At 41.5% G+C, this 18,535-nt stretch overlaps 1 protein-coding gene across 5 annotated transcripts in view; it reads right to left on the reverse strand.

Annotated features, from left to right (window-relative positions):
* Positions 1-18,535, reverse strand: part of USP45 (ubiquitin specific peptidase 45) — a 59,108-nt gene that overhangs the window by 39,277 nt on the left and 1,296 nt on the right. Inside the window, exons 1-5 of one of the 5 annotated variants that reach the window (XM_080999949.1) lie at positions 16,327-17,019; positions 8,344-8,450; positions 7,049-7,218; positions 6,400-6,503; positions 5,012-5,112 (exon numbers count right to left, since the gene is read on the reverse strand). In XM_080999949.1, the coding sequence (XP_080856075.1) occupies positions 5,012-5,112; positions 6,400-6,503; positions 7,049-7,218; positions 8,344-8,443 (475 nt within the window). In that variant the 5' untranslated portion in view covers positions 8,444-8,450; positions 16,327-17,019. Of the gene's footprint in view, positions 1-5,011; positions 5,113-6,399; positions 6,504-7,048; positions 7,219-8,343; positions 8,454-15,599; positions 15,752-15,989; positions 16,009-16,326; positions 17,020-18,535 lie in introns of those variants that run through there. The other 4 variants (XM_080999948.1, XM_080999952.1, XM_080999951.1 and 1 more) reach the window with 4 other exon arrangements.

The raw sequence follows: 18,535 nt of genomic DNA on the forward strand, positions 1-18,535 counted from the left end.
CATTTTGCTTTTAATAGATATGAGAAGTATTTACATGTTCATTGGCAATTTGAACTCCACAGAATTCTTAAATCTGGCTGGTCCAGATCTGACCAAAGAATTCTGTTCCTTAAACCATTTTATAAACCTCTTTAACATTCAGAGAGGGTTATAACCAGCACAGCATTCAGTTAAGGCCACACAGGCATAGGAAGTTCCCATGTGATCTACCCTGTCTCAGGAAACTTTGTAATGAAGTTATATTATTTTTAAACATTTCAGTCTTACAATGTAATTTTTTTTTAGTTAGAAAAGCTACAGCTCTACTGCAACTATGTTTACAGCATACAGTATTCACTTCACAGACATCCAAGACTGGCAGGACTTCTGCATCAATTTGCTTTAACCATATTTCTTAGAAGAACTCTGTCTTCTGTACACACGTTTCCCATATTCTTCCTGAAACAATAATTTAACAGGATGGGCAGATGGTATAAAAGTAAAAAGAAAACAAATGTTCACTGTTTTTCTTTTATCAGGGGATTTTGTTGTTGTTGTTGTTTTCCATTAAGTTAAAAAAAGGGGGGGTGAGAGAGATCAGGGAACATGTTTCAAGGTCAATGCTTTTCTCTAATGAATATTTCTCTGGAATAAAAAGCAAGGTTAATAGTTTTCTTTCCTTTTAGTACATTCACACAATGCTGTATTATAAACATATTGCCATTGTATTACAGAAAATTAAGAAAAACTGAAGCAGCAGTTTCCCCCCCAATACTATGAAAAGGTTAAGATTTTCTAATTTAAATGAGAAAAATCAAGTGAATGCTCCATTCTTAAATGGTTGATAAGACTATTGTGCCATTTTTTCCATACTATACTATAACACCACTGCATCAAAGAATTAAAATGGCAATTTATTTATAGGGCAATGACAGAATAAATGGGTATTGCTCAATTTCATGAAGCAAGCACAAGCCCCATCAGAATGGAGATATTATCCGCAGCACTTAGTGATAAACTCTCTACATCTAGTTCTTTTACATGATCCCAGGCTTGAGTCACAGACTTCACCCTCCAATGTTGAGGTACTGCCTATTTCAAATTAAGCAATGAAACTTAAATAGTTTTTAACTGAGTCAGCACATCTGTAAGAAAATTCTCCTTACTTGACTGGCGGGGTCCCAAAGGATCCAGAGGCATCCCAGTTACAGAGTGTCCTTCCCAAAGCAGGTTTCTTTGGTCTTCAGGAGACAAGTGAAAACCATTCCATCATACAGAACCTTTATATTTTAAGTTGAAGAGTTATTTTTAATTCCTTGCCTGTGCTTCTCTTTTTAATTGTAGTGTTATGCCATGATTTTTATAGATTTTGGCCACAATCCACAGCTGAATTAAGTGTGCTTAAACCCATTGATTAAGTCTTCTTGGATTATAGTGTTTATTAGTTGTTTTGTTTTAAATCATGCACTTCATTTTAAATTAATCCAAGAGTTTTTCACTGTGGAGTGGTGTAACACATTCAAACAATAAAAAATGAGATTTGATATGGTTTCATCAAAATGTTTTGCTAAGAGAACATGGGGCTGAAATCCCACATGACTAAATCCCCCTGATTTTAATGGATTTACTCTGATCAAATCTGCATTCAACCCTCACCTGCATTCTCACCCAAATACATCACATTCTAATAAAGCACAGGATCCACCTAACCAGTCCTGTCAGTGGAAGTCCAGCACAAGGACTTCCGCTTGCACAACAAGGCTTTCCTCCCACTCCCTGCCTGCACACCTCCTACCCACCCAAAATTGGCTCCGGGAGAATTGAGAAAATACTCAAAACAGCATGGGAGTAATCTTTCCATCTGGCAAGCGGCAATGTTTGTGCAGACAGAGCAACCAGAAGACTGCAAAAGGATTCTGTTTCCAACTCTGGCAAATTCACAAACAGAACATGATGGAAATGATAATTTATTTGCCCAGAACACCTTTAAAAGACTTAAATTACATCCGCAATAAAATAAAAATAAATAGGAGCCTCCAGAATGCATTGCAATAGCATCATCAATATTTTATAGTGTTCTCCTTCTGCAGAATATGATCGGACCCGTCCTCAAGGGAGATGTTTGGAACAGTAACATGTTTCTGGATCAGCTAAGCAAAAAAATAGATAGCTATTATAACTATTTCCCATCAATTTCTTCAACTGCCTGATTAGATATAACCTGAACAGAACTCTTCCTAGAATGTTTTAGACTTTGTGTTTGTGCGCACACACCCTTCCTTCTATTTCTCACCCCAACAGAGAAAGTAATAAATAAGCTGGATATCCTATGTGTCTTTGAACGCCTGACTACAAAAAACAACAACCACTAGTCAGACCTATTTATTAGCATTATCTACTTCTATTGAGATACACTGCCCAAAAAGTCAAGAGCTTATATAAATCTACATACAGAGGTAATATAAACCTACAAAGTTTAATTACACAGTTTGCAAAAATGCTATTTATAAAAATTGTACACCACTTAGAAAAATCTTCAAGTGGTTTACATAAAAATGCAGTAAGTAATAGAAATATTCAATATATTAGTGAAAAAACTAGCACATTTTTAAACAGCAATTAATACTCAGTGTCAATGTTACGAATCTCAAAACATAAAGCTGCACTGCAAATTTTGCAGAAACTCTGCCACAAGCAACGAAGGCAAGTACGACATAAATAAAAATGGTTTTCCTGCTCCCATGAACTGAAAGAAAAGATGCAGAGAAAATAATCTGCGTAAGCTTTGTTTCCAGTGATCAAGCACACCCTTGTTTCTAATTTCCCCCATTCCTAGAAAAGACTGGCATTCAAACTGTAGCAGCTCAGCATGGTTCCTGTGTGTTACATGTGCACTGGGTTCATGTGAAACTCACAAGTGTGCCACCACAACAATAATGCACCTGCTTTACTGGCAAATAAAACATAATGGCCTGCTAACCTTTTCCACAAAACTAGGTTCTGCTGAGTGGTTACTCCTTACAAAGCCCTTGCTTTATTCTTCCATGTTGTGCCAAACATGCCCTTTTAACCAAACAGATTACTTTTTAAAAGCCAGGGCAGGGAATTGGAGGATGGAGAAAGCAAAGAAAACAACATATTGTTGGATATGGTAAAGCACTAGATCATAGTTGAAATCCACACAGCTGCAAGCATTCTTTTGGGAAACCCCACACTTGGGTTTATCTCAACTGCTTAATGTAATTCCCTGGGCCAGTCATGTAGAAGTAATGTAATTTGCACATTTCTGCAGCTAAAGTTTAATCTTTACGAACTGCCAAGTGGAAAGACAGGGTCCTGCTGCCACTCTAGTACTTCGCATCCACACTAATCACAAGCATTTTGCTTTTGTCATTCCTCAAAATGTACCCAACAGGATATCTGTGTTCTCAACACCCCCACCGCAACATCTTTGCCTTTCCTTCAAATGAATTCTCAATTAAACTGAAACAGGACAAAGTTGCCATGCCCAAGTTCTTGTATTCTTGTTGGGCACATGGTATTTAGAAAGATTTCCATGTAATAAAGGTGGCAAAGTTATTTTTCAACACACCATCATACAGTTTATATGTTTATAAAAGAACCGGTGCTGTTTGGACCACAAATACAGCAATTTTTCTTCCTAAGGGGAAAAAGGCTATTTTCATGGGCCTTTTGTTATCATCCTTTATATTCCTAGTACAAGGCTCTTCTAAGATGTAAGGAAACACCTCTTGTAAGATGAAACCTGTTGCAATACAAACGCAACAGCCAAAAAAAAGTATGCATTCTGCTTAAAAGCTATAGTAAGTTAGGTAAAGGTAAAGGGACCCCTGACCATTAGGTCCAGTCGTGGTCGACTCTTGGGTTGCACGCTCATCTCACTCTATAGGCCGAGGGAGCTGGCGTTTGTCCGCAGACAGCTTCCGGGTCATGTGCCCAGCATGACTTCTGGCGAAGTAGAGCAGCGCACGGAAATGCCGTTTACCTTCCCGCCGGAAGCACTTTGAGGTGCTTTTGAACTGCTAGGTTGGCAGGAGCAGGGACTGAACAACGGGAGCTCACCCCGTCACGGGGATTCGAACCGCCGACCTTCTGATCGGCAAGCCCTAGGCTCTGTGGTTTAACCCACAGCACCACCCGCGTTCCTTTCATAAGTTACTTAATAACTTAGGAATAGTAAGTCACTTAGGCACATAACTTAGTAAGTTACTTCGGCACGTAACTTAATTATGTATATCCTGTACCTCTTCCTTCATTACAGAATAACCTCTCAAACCTCAATACAACTAGATGTCAGGGTTTTCTAGACAGATGGCTAGAAAGCCTGGCACCGCTCTTTTGCAAGTGAACTACCGAGGTGCTCTGTAGAGTTGTCATTGAGATAACCCTCTCACATACATACATACATACATACATACATAATTTTATTTGTATGCTGCCTTTCCATAGTTAAAACTATGCTCAAGGTAGCTGACAACATGTAAAAAAAATACACAATCAAAAACACAACAAAAGTAATCGTAAACAATAAATAAAACATCAAAAAGTACAAAATTGAAGAATTTCCACATAAATCATATTAAGATCTCAGATAAAGATACAAAAAAGTAATATCGGTAACAGCAATTGTGTCCGTCCCCCCCCAACAAATCTTCCCTGAGCAATTCCCTAGCCCAAGAGTCTGTTCAGCAGCCACAGTTTTTGTAGCTGGAGTCAGCCAGGGCCCCACCCTCCCAGGCTAGGTGGGAAAAGGCCTGCAAGGCAGGGAGCAGGTCTTCCAGGACTCACAGCCAAGATGGTCTCTTAAGATTCCCTACTAATTTAGGGGCATTACTTATTAGCACTAAAGATAATTCAGTCGTTTGTTTGGTGCATGACTGTAATGTTGTGGGCCGCACGGGACTCTTAAAGGACCTGCTGGATCTGTAAGCCCCATGTTTAATTTCTCAAAAATAAAAAGAGGCATGATATCGACTTTAGCCCCATATAACTTTTATTAACGCAAACTTACTTGATTCATTTCTAGTAACATGTCTTTGGAGGAAGTCGACTATCTGCGCCAAAGCCTTCTTGTTACAGTGTGTTGATAGCTCTTCATTACATTCATAACACCTAGAATAAGGATTTAAAATGTTGTCATAACGATTCTCCAGGCAAATCTTAAATTCTTATGACTTTATATGAAGTCATAAAACATTGTGATTCCTTATTTCAGGTAATGTCTATATACAGACTGCATGTTACAACTACTATAAACAACATATTCATGTTGGGACCTGAACCAAGCAAATTCCCCACCACCAGCACCACCTAGATTTTGGTGGCAGCGGCGGCAAAAAGAGACTGTGTAGCCACAATGTTAGGATGAGCATACTACAGTGCCTGGATGGGGATGTCAACAGTCCCCTCTCCTATCACAGGGAAGGCACAGACAGAAAGGGTTAAAACACCCCTGCTCCCAAACATATGATATTTAGTTTGGCCCTCGGTCACAAGGGATGTCCGAAGCAACATTAGTGCCAACAGAACTTCTGCAGATGAACTGTGATCTATCCCTGAAAAGGAAAGTCCCTCTAAGGTATAAGCAGTGTAGATCACTTTGCTACTGTGAATCTGACTGCTTAAAAGAAAAAAGAAAAAAAGCCATGTATGAGAGAGGGGAACATGGAAGAGACTTTGTCCTTCCACAATTCCACCACCTCAACCACCACCAGGTGGTAGAGTGAGGGCTGGATCCCATAGCCATTACATATGGAGTAATTATCTTCTCAAACTACTACTGGAACCTCTGTGTCTGATCCTATTGACACCTATTAACAGCAGGGGTAACCTTTTTCAGGGGTTGACCTCTGGGAGGTCCAATGTGAAAAGTGGGTGGGGCAATTTCCCTTTTAAAAAGTGACACATTTGGTGAGTCTTCAGGTCACAAAACCCTTTCGGCATCACAGAATCACTACACTGGACCTGCAGGAGTAGCCGGTAAAATTGTTGTTGTTGTTGTTGTTTCACCGTAGGGTGGTAAAAAGCTGTAATAAAGCAGATGACCCATAGGAGCAGAATTTTATATATATATAATATATTTTATATATCTATAACCTCTGGGGAGCAGAAGCTACATTTCAGAGTCCACATTAACAAACTTCACATTCTAACAAGTTATTAGTTTGACATACTAGAATTATCATTCGTAATAAAACAAAGGTCTTTCTTTAACCAGCTTATATTTTCTTGTTGAATAACTAAATCAAAAAAATGTTAGTGCAACTCCAAGAAGAATTTCATGTACAAAAGGAATGAATCATTGTATGTATGCATACCTGTATATTACGGAGTGTACAAGTGTATGTCTTCCCTCACAAACACACACAGCTTCCCCTCTCAAAACACAAGTTTACTTACCATACGATCCATGTGCTGAGGTTGATTACAATGCAATGAGGCTCGCCTAGTGCATTCTGGAAATGCTTAAGTGAATGCTGGCCTTCTGAGTTTTGACTGCAGCCCTGAATTCATTAATAAAAACGTTAAACTAAAGTTATCATAACTACTATGTTCTTTAGTAAAATCAGCAAATTTTCTTCTTGTCAAGTTTCTGTTCCTGGGCTGACCTGTTGTAGCTTATATGAAATTTTAAAGACCCCTGACAAAAACAGCTTCTAAACAATCCAATGCCTAGATAAAGAGTAATTGTTCCAAAAATGTTACTCTTTATCTAGGCATTGGGTTATAATAGACACAAAATGGCCAAACAATTTCATTGTTTCAAAACATATGCACTGCTCTAATTCTGGCTTTTCTTCAAAACATCCAGACAAAAAGACCTAAGGAATAACAAGCTGCTAGGCATACCTAAGCAAGAACTAAAGTGTTATTGTCCAGATGCCACAAATGAACAGAACTCCAAACTCTTAGTCCTAGACTCATTTCTATTGGTACTTTAGTGGAACTCTACTAAGTCGATGAGCTGTGTTATATACCTTGTTAGGGGCTAGGGGGCAGGTTAGAAACTATACATATTACGTATCTTTAAAGTCACATATTTATTTACCTGAGTACCACATTTGAGGCACAGCCATATGTCAGAAGGCATTACTGGCTCACCATCACATATTCTTCTTTCTTTTAAGCACTCTGAACATATTGACCAGACATTTTGAGCTACTGCTCTCTTCACATTATGCACATCCACTGCCTGGCTTACATGCTGGCATGTCAGACCTATGGAAGTAGTAAAAAAAAAAAAAAAAAGATGAACATGTTTAAGGCATATGTTTTATTGTTGTAACAGATATTTGGCAAGAAAACATATTTGTAAATTTGGAAGGGGATGAAATCACGTAACGGTGAGACTGCCATTAATGGCTTCTCAAAGACTATAAATGCACACCCCATCCCCTTCATAGTATCATTTTGCTATGTATTGATGACATGTTTTTACTGCTGTTTTATTGGGTTTCCTTCATAGGTTACTGTGAGGCTTTGCTCTTTTTTATATTATGCCATGCTTCACGCTTTTAAGTTTTGTGAATCACTTGGAGACTTTTTATATGTCAAGTGACTAATAAATTAAATAACAATTAGCAGTAATAGTGGTCGTGTATGAAATTTCAGCCGTTGAATGAACCAACAAGATTTCTGCACTTTCCCCTCCATTGTGCAAATCAGATAAACCTATTCTGTCTGTCCTTTCCTCCTCCTCTCCTCCAAGCTTTTCAGTAGTGTTGTCACTGCTATTCTTACTTCCCTTCTCATTCCACCATAAAAAGATGCAGTTCTACAAACATATAAATTCCTGAAATAAGAGTACTCCAAGGATAATATCATTTCATAAATCATCAGGCCATAGATATTTCAACTGAAAGCAACTGTTGGAAGTCTACTAATTAAACTAGGAACCAGCAGTTCCCATGGACTGTATTTTTACAGTAAGTTTTTAAACTGTATTTTAAATTGTTGAAACCCACCTTGGAACCTTAGGGTGAAGGATGAGTTAATAGTAATAGAAACAATACGGACAATGCTTTCCTTTCCTTGATGACCATGGGCTGAGTCACTCCAACCACTCACATTTAGTAGTTGCTCAACAACTACCTAAAATCACAGGCAATATTGCCTCCTTGTCTGTGGCAAAACAGTTGCATGCAAGCACTATCAAGATCAGGCTTTTAGCATTAGTATGGGTTACTGGAGTGGAGGTGTGCTAAAAGCCCTTCTTGATACATGGTGGGGTCTCCACATTTTCTATTCATCAGAGTCAGGAACCAGCCGATACATTAAATACAAATTATTACTACCCACATGATTGTGTCAATTGATTCAGACCATCAGATGGCTTTTTTTTACCTGTGATATCATCTGAAGAATCATCATCTTGATGCTGATTTGACTTTGTGTGTGTCTTGGTTTTGACAGGGATAGCCCTTGATGGATCTTTTACCCGCATCTGTTATCTGCTGGAAAAGAAATGAAGAAATATGTATTGCTAATACGGAAAGGTTTGGCTACCATAAACGACTCCTAAAATTCTGCATTATGTTGGCAAAGAAATTCAATAAGCAGCCCCACTCTCAAATAAATGGCCTGGAGAGGTCCCAGCAGCAATTATTCCCACTGCCTTAATTGGCAGTGACTCTCAACTTATGCTTAAAAATATTGTTGTGCAATGAAACTGGAGCTTACCAAAAATAGTGGAAAGGGGCTACATTTTTAAAAAGTAAGTTTGACTATAACTCTACCTGCTTTTAGTATAACTCTGCATAATGCAGACCCCAATTAGACACCCCTGGACTTTTCATTGGAGACATGAATGCCTTACAACTACCCTATTGGAACTTGCAACTATGACATTTCTCCCCCAGGATTAGTGTATTATTTATACCTTACATTTTATGCTATCCTGCTTCCAAGGACCACAGGGAATTCCCATCCATTTTATCCTCACAACAAACCTGAGAGGAAAACAAGCCTGAGTGACAGTAGCCCAAAGGCATTCAGTGAGCTCCATGGCCAACCAGTTATCCTCAGGCCAAGGCCAATGCTCTCCTCAGAGCTAGAACACTGGTTACTGCCGCTATATTAAAAGCAATTTTAATAAAAGAAAATACGTAAAGCTTTTATCTGTTTTATACAGCAGTGACTGCCTGATCAATACTTAACCTCATGATAATTATAGGATAAGGCTTGGTTTTACATGTGGTCAAAAAGCATGGATGATGACAGGTCTTGCTTCCTCCCATTTTCTATGAATGACATGTTTACAGATGTCTTGCATTTTCACATGAGCTACACGCAGATGTGTTTCATAACTACCTGTGGCATTTTAGATGTCCAGAGCTAGATCAACTGTCACCCAATTACAGTCAGGACCGTATTCGTCATGACTAGCAACTGGACAATGTCATCAATCAGCAGATAAGACGTTTCAGCACAGCGACAGCTCTGAAAGCCTTTCAAAGCATACAAGCACTTAATGCCTCCTGGAGCAGTAAAAGAACCAGAACTACAGGCTGGTAGTAGCAGAAACGCTGTTTCCATCCCCAAACGTCATTTGAAATTCTCAAAGTGTCATAACCATGATATTCCATGCCATAGGCACAGCCCACCTACAACATTACTGGGGTGGGGGGTGCCAGAAGATTACTTCTCTTTTTCATGGGGTTCTGTGGGGATCCATCAATGGTACCCTCTACTCATATGCCAGATACACAGTTAAGCTATCATAGAAGGGTCATGTAGAAACTCAAAAGCAGGGGAGACAAGACAAACACAGAGAACAGCAGTAGTCTCCCAACACCACCTTCTGAAGCCTCCCAGTAATGCATGAGTAATGGTACAGCTAACACAGCCCATTCCTACTCCTAACTCACTTAGTAGGTCCAGAAGGATACCAGTCTGGATCAGAATCCCCCTCTCAGCACGGGGCATCAATAATGAAAACACAGGAAGCCTCCATCTCAAACGATATCACAACCTATTTCAGTTCATCCATAGAGCTGACCTGCCCTTTTCTGCTCTGTTTTTTGTAGGAATGGGAAGTTAGACTTTAAATCAGGCGTAGGCAAACTGAGCCCTCCAGATGTTTTGGGACTACAACTCCCATGATCCCTAGCTAACAGGACGAGTGGTCAGGGATGATGGGAATTGTAGTCCCAAAACATCTGGAGGGCAGTGTTTGCCTACGCCTGCTTTAAATCCACAACTCCAGGGTATCTAGAGAAGCCTTTTTCAGTTGAGGCCTTGCTACTGCTTCTTTTGAAGAGGATGTAACTGAACCTTCCCTGAAGGAAGCTTCCACAACTTTGAAAATACAGACCTCACTGACTCCAATCATCACTAACTTTGATGCATATGGATTGAACAGGCAATGCACTGGCATGGACTGAATCCAGCACCCTGTCCACATTCTTAGGTCTCAAAAATCTAAATTAATCCAAAGAACTCCCAAGTTTCTGGATGCCTCAAATTATGGAAGACTACTGTAGCTCAGACTTTAATCCATATGTGACTGGCCCATATGGTGAGCCACAAACTACCAGCTATAATATCTGCCTAAGCAGCCAAGGCCCTGAACTGACCCTGCTCATCCATGAATCTTCCTGGACAGGAATAAGAATAAGAAGGCTTCTTGTTCCAGTTAAGAATAAGCAACACAGTCTTTCTGAGATTTATAATGCTCCTGTATCCTTTGGTTGTCCTTAACACCAGACTGCTGGCTTCTCTACTTCAAATCCTTGGTGCAACTCCAGGCTCAACACTGCCTACAGCTCAGCCCTGATAGCTATAGACGTTGAATCTGAGTCCAAGTAATTTTATCCACAAAGCTCTAAGGAACCCAGAGTTTGTTGAATTTACCATAGTAAGCAACTGAGATTTTCAATTTCTCAGCAAGAAAAGTGGCAGACTGCAACAGGCCCTTAACCATTTGGGAAAGCTCAGCAGGACAAGCCTATTTGGGCATAATGATGGCAAAAATGAAATCTCATTACTGTCACCGTGGACTAGGCTTTAAAATAGGTTCTACGGCAGAATTCAGAAGTGCAGAGGCTTAAAATCCCAAAGAAGAAGCCCCAGCCCCCATTTTGCAGACACAAATCAGTCATTAGCTCATCAGAATAAATTACCAGATTTCAAACTGTGACCTGTAACAAGCATTGGGTCAGATACTCGTTAGAGTAAGCCCATTATTGCCATGATGGCTATGAAAACCTGAGCACATCTCTTAATTCAGCATACAAATGAAAGTCACTCAAGACAACAATACTAGGAAAACCTCAACACCTCTTCAGTAATTTAGTCGAAGTCTGTTGGCGATAGATACATCAACAAGTACACCAACCAAAGCATAGCCCACATGCCTTTGACGTGGACAATACAGATGGTTACAAGAGACAGGGTCTTTCTTGTAGTGGCATCAAAACTTTGGATTGTCCTTCTTGGATAAATCTGTCATGTTCCCTCTCTTCCTGAATTTAGATAGGTTCTGAAAACTTATTTTTTCTGTATTCAAGAAATTGATTTATTCCAGTCCTGCTATTTGATGGTTTTAACTGCAGATTTTTAAATGAGTAAGTAGGTTTTACTGATTCTTGTTTTTATAAGCCATTCATGTCTTCCAGGGTCATTCATGTGGGTCACTACAGTTTGCTTCATCACAAATATTTTTGACAACTCTCTACAGTATTAAACTAAATGTTGAAAAGAAGGGAAATATCTGCTTGCTGGCCATCTTTTATGATCCAATTTAGATGCTGCTTCTATGGTCAGAGAACCCAGGAACTTGGAGATAATGGGTTCTGAAGTGTGGCTCTGGTACAGCCCAAGGGGAAACATATAGTGGTTGACAAGACAGCAGGATGTCAGGCCGATGGAATGATTAGCACTCTTTCCTAGGAAGCCACTAACTGCCGAGGGTGTAATATTACATCACTTTTTTTCTACATAGCAGGCTGCCCCAGTTTGTTCTTCATGACACATGTCAATCTCAAACCAAGGACAAGTTGCTCTACATTGGACACTACCAGCAAAACCCAAGACAGATGGTGTGCTGTTGCACAACTTAAGGGGGAACAAATCTACAGAATACCAGTTTTGCAATATTTCCTGGAGAAATCTGACAAAAGCTTTACAACTCAAGTACATTATCGAGAAACTTCTCAAGTCAACAACATATAGCCTACTTGTAAGCTGCAGTGCTGTCTTCATTTTGAAGTCAAAAAGAGATACTTAGAAAGCTAAATTACAGTAACTGGCACAAATATTCTAAAATATTTGGCTCAGTACTGCATAGCGGTAACTTTGCACAAGTGTTATTCAGGTGGCGGTATTTCATAGAAGTTGCTTGGCTCATGTTACCACTTTAGTTCAGTGATAAGGCTGGAAACAATAGAGGATGTCCACCATGCTGCAAGCATGAAGGGGTGGCTACTGCTAGAAACAGGATATTAGATTTGTTGGGCCTTAGTCTGATCCTGCAAGATATTTCTTATCCAAGAACAAAATAAAAAGTAAAAGCAAGTGAAACAAACGCTCATTAAAACTACGTATTTTCTCATCAAGTGACCAGCACTCAGAGAAGATGTAGGCGTTACGGAAAAGAGTGGAAGCAGTACATTTTTTAAAGCATTTATCTCACTCAGGGTGGCTTGCAACAATTAAAAATTACCGTATCACAATAAAAGAACCTAGGATCGAACAAAATGCAATAGAGGCAGGTGTGACTGATAAAAACCAGTTCTTCAAATAAAACATTATTTGCCCAGTAGGACAAAGTGCATCTGAAAAAATTCTAGGGGTTTAGGTCTGCACAGCACAGAGGTTCTACACAATACCCACGGAAATGAATGAAAAGTCATACAACTGATGGATGAACTGAACCCTAAAATTCCAAGTTGATGTCACTGCTACAAAGTTGCCTGTGAAGGACTGCAATCTTAATGTCGGTGTGGGCGGGGAGGGATGCATTAAGAACCACATTCAACGTAATCATGGGCTCTGCCAGCAGGGTGGAAGTGAAGATAAAGAAACGTTCTGCACCACTCAATAGGATTCCTGGCTCCCTGAATAAGTTATTCCACACTTTCTAACAATTCTTTCCAAAGAGAGGGAAACAGGAAGGAGGAATTTAGACACACACACAAGCATATCTACATATCTCCCTGGTCATGGCCTAGGCTCCTTCAGATCCTGGCACCTACTGGCACACCACAGAAACACCCATTTTTTGCCCTTCTGACATCAGAGGTTGAACCAGAGTGCCAAATGTCCCTCTTTGTAGCTGGAAAATTCGATTTAACCCATCCTGAGAGATACCCTCCCAGAGACCATATGATTGAAGTCTAGGTGGAGCAATGGTGTCTCTTGATAACAAGACAGCTTCAGATACCCCACCCCCCAAAACAAAAAAGACTGTGCTCATCAAATAAACTGGATTTCAAATCACTTTCCAATGACTTATTTTGAATCACAAGAAAAAGAATAACTGCCCTCTGTAAACATGCTTGATCCTGCTCCCTTTTTCCTCTAACACTGAACCACATGACAAAGGGCAAGGCACATATGACACAAGGGCCTACTGGTATAACTAGAAGTGACTAGACAGCAAGTCTGATTCTTTTTTAATTGTTTGCATTTCTGGCCATCTGTCACACCTTAGGAATAAAGTTCACATTTATAACAAAGAAGCAAAGGAAAACTTCAATGATATGCACAAACCTATCATTCAGCTTCTGGGCACCAAACAGGTAAGCATGCAAGTGGAAAAAAGTACAAAGGCACTCCAATTAGCTTTTACTGAGCCAGTTTCTATAATATATATGTAATAATTAGCTATTCCTATCCAGCAGAGGTCTATGATATAGAATACTATATTCAACAATGAACCAACCCTTAGAAGCACATTATGAGCAGGCTTCAGCTAACCAACCAGCCCTGTCAGCAGAAGCCCTGAACAAGAACTTCCACAACACTCCAGAGCAGGTGAGGAACCTGTGGGCCTCCAGATATTGCTGGACTACAATTCCCATTATTTCCTATCATTGGCCATGCTCGCTGGGGCTGATGGAAGTTAGAACAGCATCTAGATAGTCACAGATTTCCCAACCTGTCCTAGAGTTCTTAATGAATTTTTCTTAAAACATGAACTCCAAGAACTGGGTGCTCCTGCAGGTGAAAACAGTGTTCAAAACTCCCATTGTTCTAGGTGCATTTTGCAACAGGGAATTTCATCAGTGCAAGCAGTTTCTGAGCTCAGTACTGAGCCTAAAATTTCCGATTAAAACTGTAGAGTGGAATGAGTGGAAGGAGGACTTTTTTCTGCCTCCCCACTTCCAGCTACTATCTGAAGACTGGAGAAGAGACCCTCTTAAGAATATTAGGGGGTGGACGGGCAGGGGAAGGACTAGACCCTGTGAAAAATGAACATAGTATTTTAATTGCAGTTCATTAATTTTCAGTTTTGTATTCTTGTTAGTAAAAAGCGTGCCTAGACATTCTGTTGTTGTGCCCATAACCTAGGTTTAAGGTGCCATTTAGCTCCTAGCCTTCATATCTCAGTTTCTAACACGGGGTGGATAGGGTAGTCAAATATTCACAAAATATTGTTCTGTGCTATTTGCACTGGCAGTTTGAGATTGGTTTGTTCACACTTCCTCTTGAGCATTTATTAGAGCTCTGTGTGACTTGGCAACTTGCATAAGTGTGTACCAACAGAAGGCAGCCTCAAGCAAGACAGCTCAGCTTACCTATTTTGTTTCTCCTCCTTTGGGACTAATATAGCAACAACTCCCTGCACCCAAACTGCCCTTACTACTTGACTCACAATTTCCTGCGGACATATACAGGACACATTTTCTCCCCCACCTTGGGTGCTCTTTATGCTTTTGCAGTCCCCATTCACCATGACCAGCAAAACAACTACCTCCTTGCATGATCTGAACATGTTTTCTTGGACGCAAATCCTGAGATGTTCAATAAGGAGTGTTGTACACTACAGAGGATATGTATTCCCTAGATCAGGGCTGGGGAAACAACTGGCCCTTCAGATGTCACCAGAGTACAACACTCACCATCCCTATGCTGATTAGGGCTGATGGGAACTGTAGTCCAGCGACACCTGGAGAGCCCAATGTTCCCAAGATTTGCACTAGTTCACAGAACTGCAGTGTTGGATGGGATCCCAAAGGCCATCTACTCTAGTCCAACCCCCTGCAATGAAGGAATATGCAGTTGGCCCGTATGAGGACTGAACCTGCAACCTTGGCACCACAGAATCTTGGAAGGGACCCAAGGGTCATCTAGTCCAATCCTCTGTAATGCTAAAGTATCTATGACAGATGGCCATCCAATCTCTGTTTAAAAACCTGCAAGGAAGGAGAGTCCACCACCCCTCGTGGGAGTCTGTTCCACTGCTGAACAGCTCTTACTGTCAGAAAGTTTTTCCAAATGTGAAGCAGGAATCTCCTTTCTTCCAACATGAAGCCATTGGTTTGATTATTACCCTCCAGAGCAGGAGAAAACAAGCATGCTCCCTCCTCCATGTGACAGCCCTTAAGATATGGCTATCATATCTCCTCTCAGTCTCCTCTTTTCCAGGCTAAACATACCCAGCTCCTTCAAGCGCTCCTCATAAGGCTTAGTTTCCAGGCCCTTGATCATCCTGGTCAACATCCTTCTTCAATTGTGGTGCCCAGAATAGGACACAGTATTCCAAGTGTGGTCTGACCAAGGCAGAATAGAGTAGTACTATCACTTCCCTTGATCTGGGCACTGTACTTCTGCTGATGCAGCCTAGAACAGCATGAGCTTTTTTGCTGCTGCCTCACACTGTTGACTCTAGCCAACTGGGCCAACAATACGTTAGTGGGCACACTCATTTGGGCAGCAAACACTATGGAGCCCAGGGTCGAGGCTTACTCCCAAATACTCCTGCGTAGGCCTGGGCCCTTTAAAGGATCGGGGAGAGCTAAGCGTTCACCACCCGGGACCCGGCCTACCAGTTCTTCCGCCAGGGCGAGAGGTGCAAGGCGGCGTCACAATTCAACCCCCAAAGGTGTCCCCAGTCAGCGCAGGCCGCCTGCCTAGGCCACGACTGAGGAAGGCCGGGTCAAGGGCGCCCAGGCCACCGCCTGCAAGACCTCGGGCCCTCGGGGAAGCACCGCGGAGCCCTCAGCGGGGGTCCCCAGGCACTGCCAAGCGGACGAGGAAGGGCCCACAGGCCGAGCAGCCCCTTCCCCGCCCAGCACCTCGCGCCCCCACCGCTTCGGTTTCCACGGCCCCCACCCAAGCGAGATGCCTCCCCTTAGCTCGCCTCCCCCGGCCCGCCGCACTCACCGCGCTGGGCGACGGGCTTCGCCCTCGCAGGCTGCAGGCTGGAGCGGCGGCAGCAGAAGCCAAGGAGGAGGAGGAGCAGGAAGCGGCAAAGGAAGCCAAGCTTCGGCGAGGGCCGCTTCGCTCGCTCGCTTGGGCTGCCCGTCCCGCCCTGAGAGCGGCTAAGTGAGAGCCGGGGCGGTTGAATGGGGCGGGATTGTGTGTTGGGGGGGGGGTCCGCTCTGCTTTGTAAACACCAGCAGGAGCTGCCGCATCGCCGATAGGGAGCCGCCTGTATTTACATCGATGTCAACCCCCGTTGAAATTGCTGGTGCCCACGTGTTTGGAGAGGCCTCGCTCCTGACTCCTTTGAAAACGGGTGCGGCTGTTTGCACCGGGAACGCAAGCCATCATCGCGCTAAATGTGCACAGCGGCTTTTATTCTCCTCCATCGTTAAAGGAGCAGGCGTCACGTCCTAGGCTACGAATTGTGCAGGATTCCGGATTGCCCCAGCCCCTGCCCTTTACGGATCGGGGGATGGGTCTAGGAGGGCTGATCCACCGATCCCTGCTTTGTCTCCTCTTGCCTGGCAACAGTAGTTGTCTAGGATCTGAGGCAGAGTGGGGCCTTTCTCATGATCCTATTAACTGGAAGTGCCGGGGATTGAACCTGGGACCCTGAATATTTTAACTGAATATAAAACTAAGCTCTTGCTCTGCATGGTTTACTTTTGAACAAACAATTCGGCTCAAACCACTAGGTTGTTCAGGGTTTGAGCATGTGTAATTGTACTTCTGGGCATATGCAGAGTGCATTTCCTTGATAGACTATGAATCTAGAGTCACACATACACTTCTGCTTGTTAGAACAGGCCACACCCAGTATTTTCAGGTGGCTGCATAGGATCCAAAGTTGAGACTTGAGATTTCTGTCTCAAAGTCCTGTTCTAAGGGCACCTCTGCCCTAAAGCTCCATCAGAACAGATGCCACAACTCTATAATACCTTGTTATTTTTAATGTTTTGTCTGGTACAGCACCATGCCACTGACTCTACCTCTTTCTTTCCTGCCATCTTTCTTGGTATGCCACATAAATAGGCAAATTTACTAAATAACACAAATTAGATCCATCTTTAGGTTTAGGAAAGATTAGCACAGTGGGAGTGGATCAATCAGAATATCGCGTATATGCCATGTATACTGCAACACTTGACTTACTTTTTAATTACGCTATCATAAATATACTCTTCTATCTGTAGAAAAAGGAATGCCATATGGATAGGCTGACAGCCAGCAACCAGAGAACCAGTTTATATGACAGCTTAAATTAATCACCCTTTTATAGAGATGTTTTATCCTCGTTTAATTAAAAACCAAGGGGAAATCCTGTTAGACATTTCTTCAAATTCCACCTTTGCTAATGAAAATGTGTTTGATCAAAATTCTTTTAAGAACTGTGTCAAAGAATATCAGAAAGAAGCAGTATTTTTCCAAATCTCAGAGCCATTGGTTCTGATCCCACCCCCAAAATTGTGCGCCCTGTTGTAAAAGCATAAATGAATGGAGATGTCCTCCTTCATTGCTTCACTGACATGAATGGGAAAATTTGCACACATGGCATCTACATGCTGCACATGCAAGACATTTGTCTAAGAAATATTTCCCAGTGATTTCCATGGATCACAGTAGACTATTCCACAGCAACCTCTAGTCTGGAAGCCTCAAATAAATAAGGCTTGTGGTGGAACAGTTTGCAGGTAATTGCTTGTCTTTATAATTGTAAAGCCACTCAGTTTAGCACTGTACTGAGGTAACGCTATGTGATCATTTGTTTCTGGGACTACTCTGGAGCATGAGGCTCTTAATTCTTAATGTTTGCTTTAATCTCTAAATATGTTACCTTCTGTTTCTTCAGCTAGAGATCAGATAACTGTATATGAAGTGCCATACTGTAGCTAGCTATCGTATGACATGACTGGTTTGTACCAGTGATAGGTCTTGCATGTGGAAATGCAAAGCCACCATATGCCACAAGGCTGGCTGCTAAAGGCCTTTCAAAATATTGTGAAGCATATATTTTAAACAATACACATTTCATTACAGATGTACACAGAAAGACACTTTGGAAAATTGCACCCATGACTGTTTTATAGAAAACTTGCTAGCAAAAAAAAAAAAAAAAAAAAAAAGGTTTCATATGAATGAATAAGCCTCATCTAGGTTTTAAAAGTAT

The sequence above is a fragment of the Podarcis pityusensis genome, assembly GCF_964106645.2.
Source record: "Podarcis pityusensis genome assembly, chromosome: 3".
Taxonomy (NCBI): Eukaryota; Metazoa; Chordata; class Lepidosauria; order Squamata; family Lacertidae; genus Podarcis; species Podarcis pityusensis.